Source organism: Melanerpes formicivorus, unplaced genomic scaffold (assembly GCF_026170545.1).
Source record: "Melanerpes formicivorus ecotype bairdi unplaced genomic scaffold, bMelFor1.0.p_v2 SCAF_3, whole genome shotgun sequence".
Lineage (NCBI taxonomy): Eukaryota > Metazoa > Chordata > Aves > Piciformes > Picidae > Melanerpes > Melanerpes formicivorus.
Window position 1 is genome coordinate 34,804,213 of NW_027142355.1, and position 12,910 is coordinate 34,817,122.

At 41.8% G+C, this 12,910-nt stretch overlaps 1 protein-coding gene across 2 annotated transcripts in view; it reads left to right on the forward strand.

Annotated features, from left to right (window-relative positions):
• ANO6 (anoctamin 6) overlaps window positions 1-12,910 on the forward strand; it is an 87,720-nt gene that overhangs the window by 34,932 nt on the left and 39,878 nt on the right. For both annotated transcript variants that reach the window (XM_068170326.1, XM_068170327.1), the window contains exons 3-4: window positions 6,749-6,877; window positions 12,729-12,794. In XM_068170326.1, the coding sequence (XP_068026427.1) occupies window positions 6,749-6,877; window positions 12,729-12,794 (195 nt within the window). The remainder of the gene's footprint in view (window positions 1-6,748; window positions 6,878-12,728; window positions 12,795-12,910) is intronic.

The following is a 12,910-nucleotide window of genomic DNA, read 5'->3' on the forward strand; positions in this document are numbered from 1 at the left end:
GTGGGTCCTGCACGCTCTGGAGGAAGAATTTTTTGCAGGCGCCTGTCGGCAGAGGCAATGTTGCACAGGCTCTGCTCTGCTCTCTTTCTTTCCCAGTACTGATTTATTCCCTAGCTTGCTGCAGGAAAGTATTTTGGAGCATATCTGAAAATTATGTGAGGTCACAGACAAGTAGCTTATCCCTGCAGTAATGACTACATTTGGTGCTATCGACGGTCACACTAAATGCTCATGCAGGCTTTTATCTTTTCGGTTAGATAAGTCACTCCTGCAGAATCTCTTGTTATTAAAAAAAAATTAAAGAAAAGAGAAAAAAATAAAGATCAGCTTACAATGCTCTGCTTGTTCAGGGTGCAGTAAACAACAAATAACTGCTGTGAACATATTTTTCTTTGTGCTTGCCTCTGTGCTGCCCTTCCCACCATTATCCCAATGGAATGTTTAACAATATGCCCAGAGAAGCCTGGAAAAATGAAGATAGGTTTCTTTCTAATGTTGTGGTTTTTCCTCCTCTGGCACAGAGCATAGCTGTTGCTGAAGAGAGCTTTCCATTAGTGTGGTCTCCTTTCATCTTCTGCTACAGGCATCACTTGTAGCCATGACTACAGGAAGCATCTCAAGAGTAAGACACAGTGACTCCTCTTAGATATTGGAAATCCTGGTTGTACGTGTGGAGGAGCACATCATAGCCTCCCTCCTGAAGAGCTCTGAGAAGAGAGGCTGAGGGTTGTTGGTTCTATAATGTACAGCCCTGTCTGGAGGATTAAGCTTGTCTTCATGTCTCACTTGTCCCTTCCTCAAGTGCCACTCTGTCCCGGAAGCTGGGAGAGCAGATGCTGTCTGGCAACAGCCTCTTGTACTGGATTGCTAAAGGGCACAGGAAGCTCCTTAATCCTTTGCTGAGCTGGTCACAGCAGGTGTGCATAGCAAGGGCCACTCAAGGCTGGCTGGGGACCTTCAGTGTGATTGCATCAGTGCAGTGCTTCCCTCCAGTAGGATCCCACCAGACATCTGTTGGTAGTGAGGACCTGTCATGGGTTGAATGTGCTGCAGATATTCAAAACCATGCTGCTGTAATGACCTCTTCAAAATGCTAAATGAAGAAAGCATTATGGGGCTTGAAGTTCACATTGTAGCGTGAGAGGCTTCCTGTTGTGGTTGCTGCTTTCAGTGTCTGCAATTGGGGTGTTGGTCTTTTCCACCAGGCTGGCTGTGGGTTGGAGAGTGGTGTAGGTAGGTCACTGGCCTCTGCTGCTGTTTCTGCATTTTGCTGTGCTTTTCTGCAAATTGGCTAAGGTAGCTGTGCATTGTGTTAGCTCATTTCCAGTAAGGCTCTCCATCTCGACCCAGAGTTGGGTTTTTGTGTTACTTTCCCTCTGTGTCAGGGAAGAGGGGCTTGTGAGAGTGGGCTATGTTAACACAGGACAGGACCTTAGGTGCTGAGGAGGTGGTGTGTGCATGATACACATATGTTGGCTTTTTGTTACTGCAGGCTGCCTCCAGTCTGATTCAGAGTATCATAGAATCCTGAAGAGCCACTGATGCTCGCCTGATCTGTCCCTACTCTGAACTGAAACACAGGGGTACACCTGGATGAATGTGGCCATGCTGCCTCTAGGCTAGCCCATGTAGGTGCAGCCCAAGTGTTACAAAAAAGCTTTATTCATTACCAGGTCCTCTTCTCCTTCAGATTCCTTCTGTTAATAAAGCAGCTAGTAGTTACCTGTCTCTCAGTTGGAATGGGCTGCCCGGGGAGGTGGTGGAGTCACCATCATTGGAGGTGTTCAGGAGGAGACTTGATGGGGTGCTTGGTGCCATGGGTTAGTTGTTTAGGTGGGTTGGATTGGTTGATGGGTTGGAGGTGATGATCTTGAAGGTCTCTTCCAACCTGGTTTATTATTCTATTCTATTCTATTCTATTCTATTCTATTCTATTCTATTCTATTCTATTCTATTCTATTCTATTCTATTCCATTCCATTCCATTCCATTCCATTCCATTCCATTCCATTCTACAGCATTTGGAGAGTTCAGAAGCGCTGCAGAGTGTGTACTAAATATAATTAGTAATTTACTGCTAAACGTACTGGTTTTTTGTTTATTAATGGTGTTAATCAATATTAACCTGCTGTCCACTAGGGTATTATTATAACATTAGAGTGCACAACCAATTGCCTCCATCAGTACTTAAAATGTGATTATGCTGAGGCTAAGAAAATTAGATAGTGCAGTAAACAGACCCTGTGTTTGTTTCTTCCTAAACAAAGAGGTATCTGTGGGCCTGTTCATTATTTCGGGTCATAATTTGCTACTGATACTGAAGAAAGAAGATGCATTGGAATTTCATCCCCATTAAGTTACATGTCTATACACATGAGGTTGTGTGCATTTGTATGATAGTAGTATTTGTAATACTGACAAATTATATTACTTATTTAAAAAACCAACAACCAACAAACCTTGTCTCAAAGGAATTATTAACTTCAGAGTACACACATCTTTTTGGTTTCCAGTCCTGGTTTTCCCCTGGTGATTATGTTGAATAATATATGATTTTTCATTGCACACTATCCAGCAGGGCTTGCAAGATCCAGCACACATCTCAGTTACGGTGGCTGTCGAAACCTTAACTATTGCATTCCCATTTGCATTTTATTTCTCACTTTTAATTGAGCAACATCTAATGTTACATGACTATTTATTTGTGTGGGTCTCAGACTTGACATTTAAAGTATTCAGACTTAATGAGTCAATTCTTTAATATTTTATTGATATACAAAGTGTCTATGGATAGGTAAACTGAGATTCCAACCAAAGAGATAACACTTAAGACATTAGCCTCACAAGTATGGTCTTCTGTTTATCTGGGTTCATGCAGCCCAGGATTTCTTAATCTTTCAGCTATATTCCATTACATATATGCCTAGTTTTATATAGATGTTTTATATGTGTGTGTGTGTATGTATATGGTAACATGTATATACTCATGTGAATGAAATCATGTGCATAAGTAAACTAATGAGTCAGAATACTGAATGATGAGGCAGTCTTTGTGCCTGGTTATTGACAATCCTATTAACCTAGTCGCTGATCTTACATGCTAGTTTCATAAGCTTAAATGAGACTATGTTTAAAGGAAGATTATTTAAGTGATGAAGTGGCAATCACAAATTATGATCAAAACTTGTTAGATCAAAATTTGATCTGATGTTTGCTGTATGCCATTTCCTTCGTTCCTGTCCTGTGGTGCAAGTAAAAAAACCTCAAAGCTATTAACAATTTTTGTGCTTTTCATGTGCTTGAATTTCGCAACTGACCTCTGCCTCTTTAAACTAAGTTATTATAATGCTGTTTCTAAGATTTGCAAGATGAAGGCCAATTAAAAATCCTAGTTTTTGCAGTGGCAACACTTCCCCTCCTTATTCATTAGCTCAGGGTTTGGGCTCTGTGTTTTCAGCTTTGCAACACGCAGCAATTTTAGCCCCAACCGGAGCCTGCTGGAGTCCCTGGGGAGAGAAGAGGCAGCAGGGTTGGGCTTTGCCTGGCTGGAATTAGCTCTCCTTGCCTTCTCTTCTGTTGCTGCCCCAGCAACCCTTAAGGTGTCTCCCAACAGAGGCTGTTGGCTATTTTTGATGGTTCCCTCCCAATGGTTAAATAGTCATGTTTTAAATGAGATTGGAAATGGTTGCAGCAGAGCTGCATTTTACACCCATGGCTAGTCCTTAGCAGGAGGAAAATTCACCAGTTGCAATTCTTGAATGGACTATGAATTGACTCTGCCCACTCCAGCTCCCAGGAGTTTAGAAATTCACATCTGTGCCTTGCTTGGGTTGATAAAGATACTCAGTTTCATTGTCTCTCCTCATCTGGTATGAAGTTTATCACATTCTTTCTCCTCAAGCTTTATTCACAATATGCAGTAACATGTTGATTTGGTGATTGTCTAGGTAGTTTCTCAATCCTAGGCAAGGGTTAATCAGTAGCTGCTTGCTGTCAGGTTGTCTAGGTCCGGAGAGGGAAAGAGACTCAAGTTCTTTTAGAACATTCCCGTGTTGTGAAATTAGAGGCACAAACGAGGCCAAAGTATCAACAGCTAGACTATTTATTACATAAATAAAGTGGACATAAGAAGGGGAGAGGGAGAAAACAGAGAGGGAGAGAGAGAAGAGAGAGAGGAAAGGAATTATATTACCACACCCCTCATCCCCCCCAAGACAGTTTGAGTCTGTGGAGGAAAGGTGCTGCAGGAGATGTTGGGTCTGTAGAGAAATGGTGCTGAGGCTTTTGCTGGAGAAGAGCTGTGGTCCTCTGGGGAGATGTTGGGTTGGTACAGGAATGGTACTGAGGCTCCTCTGGGCAGCCTGGGTCTGTAGAGAAAGGGTGCTGAGGCTTTGGCTGGAGCTGTGGTCCTCTGGGCAGCCTCTTTTCTCCGGAGCAGCATTGTCCCGGCTTTCCCTTCTCAGTGGCATGGTCCATCTCCTGTGTTTTCTTTCATCTCCATTTTTCTCCCCATTTTTCTCCTCTGTTTACCTCTCCAAACCAGTAGTTGCGCAAGTCTTTTATACAGTTTTTAGTCCTTAGGTATGTATTCAAATATTGTCCCTCAGGAATTCCAGGGCCAGGAAATAATCCTTAGGTCGTTTCCCCGGAAATCTTTCTGTGTATTGCTGTGTGTTTGGGCAAGATTTTGGATGGAGGGGGGGAAATCTCCGCCTCCCCCATCTCCATCCAGACAAGCCCCCCCACATTCCTTACACATCAGGAAACAGGTGGTAAAAACCATTGTGTCACCCTGCCCAGGGTACTTGATGGGTGGAGATTATCTTGCCCTAAAGGCGTGATGGCTGGGTCCTTGGGTCCTTGGGTTGTAGTCCCGTGTTATCATGATGCAATCACAAGCTGATTTGCATCCAGGATTGGTAGACAGGATTCTTTCCACCTTCTTTCCAGTGGCTCTGCTATCAGTTTATCTTTGTTGACTCACACCAAGAGAGACAAACTTTTGGTCTCTCGCACAGGTTTCTCACAAATCTCTAGACACAGGTGGGATTCCAAGACAGCTCTTCTCAGGCTCTTTGAAGCAACTAATAGGACCTCTTTGCAGCAGATCCTAACCTTTGCACATACAACATTTAAAAAAAAAGAGAAAGAAAAAAGGAGTGGGTTCCAACTCCCCTGAGTTTATTTAAAATATGGAAATTTTGTCATAATTACGGGGAGACACATCTTGGTCAACTGTTTTGGCTCAGCCAATAAACACTAACAAAATTGTCTACAGGGAGAAGTTTGGAACAAAGCTCCAGGGAATTTTTGTTTTGGAAACAGTGACACTTGTGGTTCCTAAAACACTGTATGGCCCCCGGACCTTGGGTGCTCCTGACTGAAGACTGGCATTCTTCTCAGTTTTATCACAGCTGAAAAGCAACCATTTCAGTCCGTACTTAAGAGATCTCTCACACCATAATCGTATTTCCATGTGCCTTTCTGTGGACCAGACATCCCAGATCTCCCAAAAGTGGATCTGGCATCCCTCATGAAGTCTGGTCTGCACTGACAGGGAAATTTCATGGATAGGATATATGAGAGTCTTTTCTGTGTGCCTAAAGACACAGTATGTACAAAAGATTATTCCGAGTCATTTTGCCTGGCCTGATCCTGCCCTGGATCAACCTGTAATGCCCAGCTTTCCAGAAGCCAGAGATCCTTGTAGTTCTATAAGAGTCTTGCCAGCTTTGAAGGTCTTACCATCCCTGATGCAATACTAAATCACATTTCAGACATTTGATACTTACCAGTGTCAGTGGCACTGCCCTCACTAACACCATGGATGGATCTGGCCAAGTACTTGAGAGTCTGCTGTTCATTGCATGACAATTCTGATAACATTAAAACTATATATAACCCGACAGGAGAGGTTGTTACACGTGATAGTGCCCACAGAGTGCTCCAAGAAACTGCAAAATCATTACTGAAGGATTCAAGTTCCTCTATTATCAATGAATAGTTTCACACATGAAATAACACATTAAGATGTTATTAGCAGATATGCCAATCTATCCTATTTTCCTCCAAGGACTAGATAATGGCTTATGGATATATGACTCCTTTTGATTTTGGCATATATTATAACATGATGGATGTGTAGTTTACAACAATACTCTTTGCTTACTGAATTGTTACAAAGGAAAAGAGAAATAAATCCACAGAGGATGCGTCCATTCTGAGAGTTCATCTGCGTCATGGTCATGTTCTTTGTCCTTTGGGCAACTATGGATTTGGATATTAGGGTGTATGAAACAAGTGGGATTTTTCTTGGGGGTTTGGGCTTTTTTTTATTGCAGAGGTAAGAGGACAGATGGGAACGCATCAATTCTAATACTCCCATCAGGCAACAACATATCTTGTAGACAGATCATCTAATATTGTATCCATGATGGTATGCAAATTACTTGACAGATGTGTTACTTGGGAATGGTGCTGCATCCCAATGCTCCTCCCATTGCTAAAACTAATATGTGATTTTTAAATAAGAAAACTAGGTCAAAATTCTGCTGTTCTTGTGTCGTGCAAAGACCTCTCAAACTCTTTTTTTCTCTGTTCTGCTCCATGACACTTTTGTTGTCACTTTGGTCTTCGTGTTATACGAGTTTGACATGTTGAATTTCTCTGTTCATTGAAATGCTATGTAACAGGAGGCAAGTAAGGAACCAACAAGTTCTTCATAGTAACCTATTCCACCTGCCTTCCAGGCTGATTTTGATGATAAACCTGATTCCTTGTTCTTCAGCGATGGGCAACGAAGAATTGACTTTGTTTTGGTGTATGAAGATGAGAACAAAAAAATTACTCATAAGAGGAGTGATCGTAAAAAGCAAAAGGTAATTTCTTTTCAGTATAAATTGGAATCATTTGTTGGGTGTTAAAAGCGGTGGTCATGAAGTGCCCTCACCCTGAGCAGCAAGTGCATGAGCCTATCCTAGGAATATTCTTGAAAACTGTGACACTGAACCCTATCAAACTGAGCAAGGAGCAGGGATTCACTCAAGCTACTGTGTAAATGGGCAAAGCACTAGGTGGCCTCAGAGCATCCTCCTGGGAGGGAACCCTTCAGGACATGTTAGCAAAAAAATACTAGCATTAGGTTCCCAGAGGACAAGAGCTTCAAGTTGTACAAAAAGGATTGTAAAGCATTGGAACAGGTTGTCCAGGGAAGCAGTGAAATCACCATTCCTGGAGGTATTCAAAAGACACCTAGATGTGGTGTTTAAAGATATGGTACAGTGGTGACCTGGTAGCTCTAGGCTAACAGCTGGACTTGATCTCACAGGTCTCTTCCAACCAAAACAACTCTATGACCCTGTATTTGCAACTCAGTCTGAACTCCAAGCCTTTTTAAGTTGGTACACAATTAATTTTGTAAGCACTAGTGAAAATCAAACTGTCAGAAGCAGATTCCAGCAACTGTACCTTGCAAGCAATTGAAGTTCAAGTTCGAAGCAGTTTATGCATCTTATTTGTCAGGATACATTATGATCACAATAGAAATTAAATATCACCAATCTTTCCAGGATTGTTCCAAAATGCCAATTTTGTCTGATGGGGTCCTCAAGGAGCCCATGCTTGCAAGGATCAGTGCCAGAAAGTTGAATTCAAAACAAATCAATGCAGAATGTCATTCTAGTAGTCTGTCTCCTTTCCCCCAACAGAAATAAGCAGTAATTTAAGGAGGAATGTGAGCAAAATCTTCATTTCCCGCCATGAAGTAATCAGAGCTATTTTCTCTAAATTAAATGAGAGCTATAATTTACAGAGAGTATTACACTTCTTTTTATGTTTTTTTTTCCCTTCAAGTACAGTCTTACAGAGAACTTCATTAAGGCTAGTGAAGTCTGTCTTCATAAGCAAACATTTCATGCAGTGATTTGAGGCAGGAGAGGATGGCAGGCTCTACATGCCATTGAGAGCTCAGCTGACTAACCCTGGAAGTCTGATAGCAAGCATGAAGGGGATCTTTGACACTGGGAGGGGGGCAACCACACCTACCTTGCCAGATGGATTACTGTCGAAGGTGGAGCTCACTGAAATAAAATCTCTGTTCCTGAGGCAACCTCAAACCCAAATTTTACTTCTTTGCCTAATGGAATGAAGAAAGGATGACAGAAGGATGAGAAGACAAATGGAAGGAGGGAGTTACTCTGTAATAGATACATTCATAAGACCAGTAGCTGGTCTTTCCAAATAGGGTGATCAGAAGACACTGTTGAGAGCAGGACTAGACCACAGTATTGCCAGTTCTGTGTGGTCATGAATCAGGTTTCAGAAAATCACAAGGCTAGCTTAAAATCAGAGTGTATCTCAGAAAACATGTATTTGGAGTTCTTTCTGTTTGCATTTTTGTGTCATCCTTTGTAGCATATTCTGCTTCACATTTTTATGATGGTCTTCAAACATAAGGGAAAGAAGCTTACAGAAGCGGAGCTTCTCAATCAATTGATTCCCTGATGCTGACAGCTGGGACTTTCAGAAAAGCTTCCAAATATCATCAAAGAAACTGTGAGAGTTGGCAGCTAATATTGACACAATGATGCTCTCCACTCCCTTTAGCTGATTTCCATGGGGGAGGATTTCGGCCCCGTGCTGTTGCTCTTCTTGACTGTGATTTATCTGTTGCTTGTCAGGTAAAGCAGAGGTGGCTGTTCAAGTACTCTTACCTTGTTAGGATTTTCCCCTGAAGCCACACACAGATCGTGAAGAACTTTCCTCTTTGCACAAGAGAAACTGAACAAAGATAGGAGGTGGCCTTCTTCTGTCACTGTAATCAAAGCAAGTGCTCCCTACCATTTACAAAACACAGAGGAAAAAACTGCTTGTGGTCTGCTACCAATTTACAGACCCACAATCTTGTTAGTCTCCTCAGCCTGGCAAGACAATCACCAAACACTGAAAGCATTGTGGTGAAAAAGCCGTTCCCAAGATCTAACTCTTATACATGCCTGTAATACTTGGCATTTACTGACACTATGTTTTCACTTCCTTAAGATTGTATATAATTATGCATCCCATAGTGTCTCAGTCTATTGGCTAGCCATTCAGTCATCAAAATCTATGTCAGGTTTAGATCAGCTACATTACCAGGATTAAATTATTACTACAACTCAGCTTTGCAGGTAGCTAAGCAAAATGCCGGATACTTAATTAACTTTGGACAGTTTCTACCTTCCAGCCTAACAAGCTGTCATATCTTTATGCTGTATTCCCCAGTCAATGCAAAACTACTGTAGACTCCTCTGGGTAAAAGTCTAGCTTCTCCATAGACATTCATATGCATAATTCAATCATTTATATAAAATGGCAAAGCCCCTAATTAGCAAAACCTCCCAGGGGCTTTATTTCTCACTACTTGCATTAATGCATTATTAGAAACCTTAATATTGTCAACATTCCTCTAAGATTTTTGAGGGCAAAATTAATTTGGGGAACTCCTTACCATAATAAATTATTAAAGCAATCTGAATGGTAAGATTAAAAAGAAACAATCAAAAAATTTAGACTTTTGCAAATGAGAATTGCCAGGCATCCATCTTTGTGTTACTTAGGAAGAAATAAAACAGCTCTTTAGCCTTTTTTCTTTGCTGAAACAAAGCAGAAATCTGCTTGAAATATTTTCATGATTCTTATTTGCCTGACAAAGCACTATGTGAATATGGAAGAAGTGAAGAACTAGAATGAAATGGCTGAAGAGTGGAGTAACAAACAACTCCTGCGCTGTGTGCTACATATTTAATGATCTGGTAACAAGATTGAGTTGTAACAAAAAATTCAAAGGAAATCATTATGTAGTTTACTCAGAAGCCAAGATGACTGTGAAACTTTAGCTTTAAAGGGAAAAGAAATGTTGAAGAAATTAAAGGGAATGTATTGCTGCAAGGAAAATATTCATATTTGGAATTCTAAGTGAATGCTGTTAATACAAGGAAGAGACTTAGGTGTCACAGAAAACAGCTAAATTAAGTGTCCTGCTCAAGGTTCACCTACCATCAAAATTCTAGATAATAGACAGTATTAGATATATACAATAAACTATAAATGTGCATATTGCAAATGCATATATATATATATATATATATATATGAGAGTGGTGGTGAATGGTGCCACATCCAGCTGGCAGCCAGTCACTAGTGGTGTGCCCCAAGGATCAGTGCTGGGCCCTGTGCTCTTTAACATCTTTATTGATGATCTGGATGAGGGCATTGAGTCCATCATCAGTAAATTTGCTGACGACACCAAGCTGGGGGCAGGAGTTGATCTGCTGGAGGGTAGAGAGGCTCAGCAGAGGGACCTCGACAGGCTGGACAGATGGGCAGAGTCCAACGGCATGAGATTGAACACATCCAAGTGCCAGGTTCTGCACATTGGCCACAACAACCCCATGCAGAGCTACAGGCTGGGGTCAGAGTGGCTGGAGAGCAGCCAGGTAGAGAGGGACCTGGGGATGCTGGTTGATGGCAGGCCGAACATGAGCCTGCAGTGTGCCCAGGCAGCCAGGAGGGCCAATGGCATCCTGGCCTGCATCAGGAACAGTGTGGACAGCAGGAGCAGGGAGGTCATTCTGCCCCTGTACACTGCACTGGTTAGGCCACACCTCGAGTACTGTGTCCAGTTCTGAGCCCCTCAGTTTAGGAAGGATGTTGACTTGCTGGAACGAGTCCAGAGAAGGGCAACAAAGTTGGTGAGGGGTTTGGAACACAAGCCCTATGAGGAAAGACTGAGGGAGCTGGGGTTGCTCAGCCTGGAGAAGAGGAGACTCAGGGGTGACCTTTTTGCTCCCTACAACTACCTGAAGGGAGGTTGTAGACAGGCAGATGATGGTCTCTTCTCCCAGGCAGCCAGTACCAGAAGAAGAGGACACAGTCTCAGGCTGCGCCAGGGGAGGTTCAGGTTGGATATTAGGAAGAAGTTCTATACAGAAAGAGTGATTGCCCATTGGAATGGGCTGCCTGGGGAGGTGGTGGAGTCACCATCATTGGAGGTGTTCAGGAGGAGACTTGACAGGGTGCTTGGTGCCATGGGTTAGCTGTTTGGGTGGGTTGGATTGGTTGATGGGTTGGACGCGATGATCTTGGAGGTGTCTTCCAACCTGGTTTGGTTTAGTCTAAATAAAGGTTTATTCTAAATATATATATATATATATATATATCTCTATCTCTACAATGTTCTATACATGATGAAAAAAACCATAAAAATCATTACACAAGCACCAATAAAGCAAGTGGATTAATGGGACATGGGGAGATACTTCCATGAAGAGTGCTATTGAATGTTTGGGTTGTAGTTTTATCCTGATGTAGTGGTGTGATGGAAGATGAGAAGGTGAAGAGAGAAATAAGGAGGAATGTGATAAATATTGGTGAAAGAATAAAGTAGCCTGAAAGATTTGGCTCTTTCTGTCCCTAGCCTGAGAAGAATGTGATAGTCACTGGAGTAAAAAGGCTTAGAAAACCCAAAACAGATAAAAGAAATACTCTTTAACAAAACAGAAAACTATTCCACCATGACCATTTCCAGATGGTCCTAACAAAGAATAAATGGATTAGGCTGTTATTATTATTCAGCTTTATAATTATTCATTCCAAGACTTGCTAGAGTATTAGAATTAGGGTTTTTTTCTGCTTTGGAGACTTACAACAGTATTTAAATACTAAAGAAGTGGATGAAACTTACGTGGAGATATAACTCACCTGTTCCTGTGGAATAACTGAAGATTTTTGTCCTTTTTGATGACACAGCTGAGTTTTGCCCTTAGAGTGAGTGGGCCTTGAGTCTAGTGCTGAAGACCAGTTACTAACCCTGGAGGTGTTCAAGAGGGGATTGGATGTGGCACTTGGTGCCAGGGTTTAGTAGTCATGAGGTGTTGGGTGACAGGTTGGACCTGATGACCTTTGAGGTCTCTTCCAACCTTATTGATTCTCTGATTCTGATTCTAAGATTTCATCTACACAGGCATGGATCTTAAGCACAGACATTGTATGCTTATTTTTTGTGGGGAGATCACATGTATGTATAAGCAAATTGAAGACTGGAAAGACATTTCAGACTTTTTGGAAGTCACTATGTGCTGAGTGCCAGTAACTGTGAAGTGAGATTAAAATAATCCAAGAATTTAATCTTTACGGAAGAAAACTTGGTTCTGTTCTTCTGGGGACATGGAACTCTGACTCTAGAAGTGCTGCAGCTCTTGGATTCTTTCTTTGGGGATGCTTATCCATGGACTAAAATGTGGAGGACTACTACAGTTTGAACCACTGTGTGAACTCATATGATTACCATGAAAGAATAAAATTACAGGTTGATGAAAGGAAAGTGGGATGGAAATCCCTTGAGATGAAGGCTTTCTAAAGGGCAGACTAATAAGGGGAAGGAAGCTGCCGTTGGTAGTTCAATTAGTGACTAAAGGTGAAGGAGATCACAAGTTTCAGGGCTAATTGCTTTCAAAATTCAGAAACTAAGAGGGTAAATTCTCCATAATTGCATTTGAGGGCAATATTGAGCATCAAACAAAGAAAATGCTGAGGATTAGTAGGTAAGACTGTACCTATCACAGTAGCTGTCAAGTGGGCTACAGAGGTAACCCAACTCCTCTTCATTTTGAGAGGTAATTCCATTCTTCTGTGCATACATAGCTGTGAAATTTGGAACAGATGTTTTACGGTGTTCAATATCTTTTAACAGAGGAAGAGACAAGTATATGAATCAAACCTGATAAACAACGGCTTGCAGCTTGAAGCAACGAGATCGGTGAGTGTTCTTCTCTGTGTGAGCGGCTGCTCCTGTGGGAATAAGGAAACTAGATATGTGAATTTACTGTAATATTGCTCTTCTCAGAAGAAAAAGGCCCATCAGTAGTGCCTCTG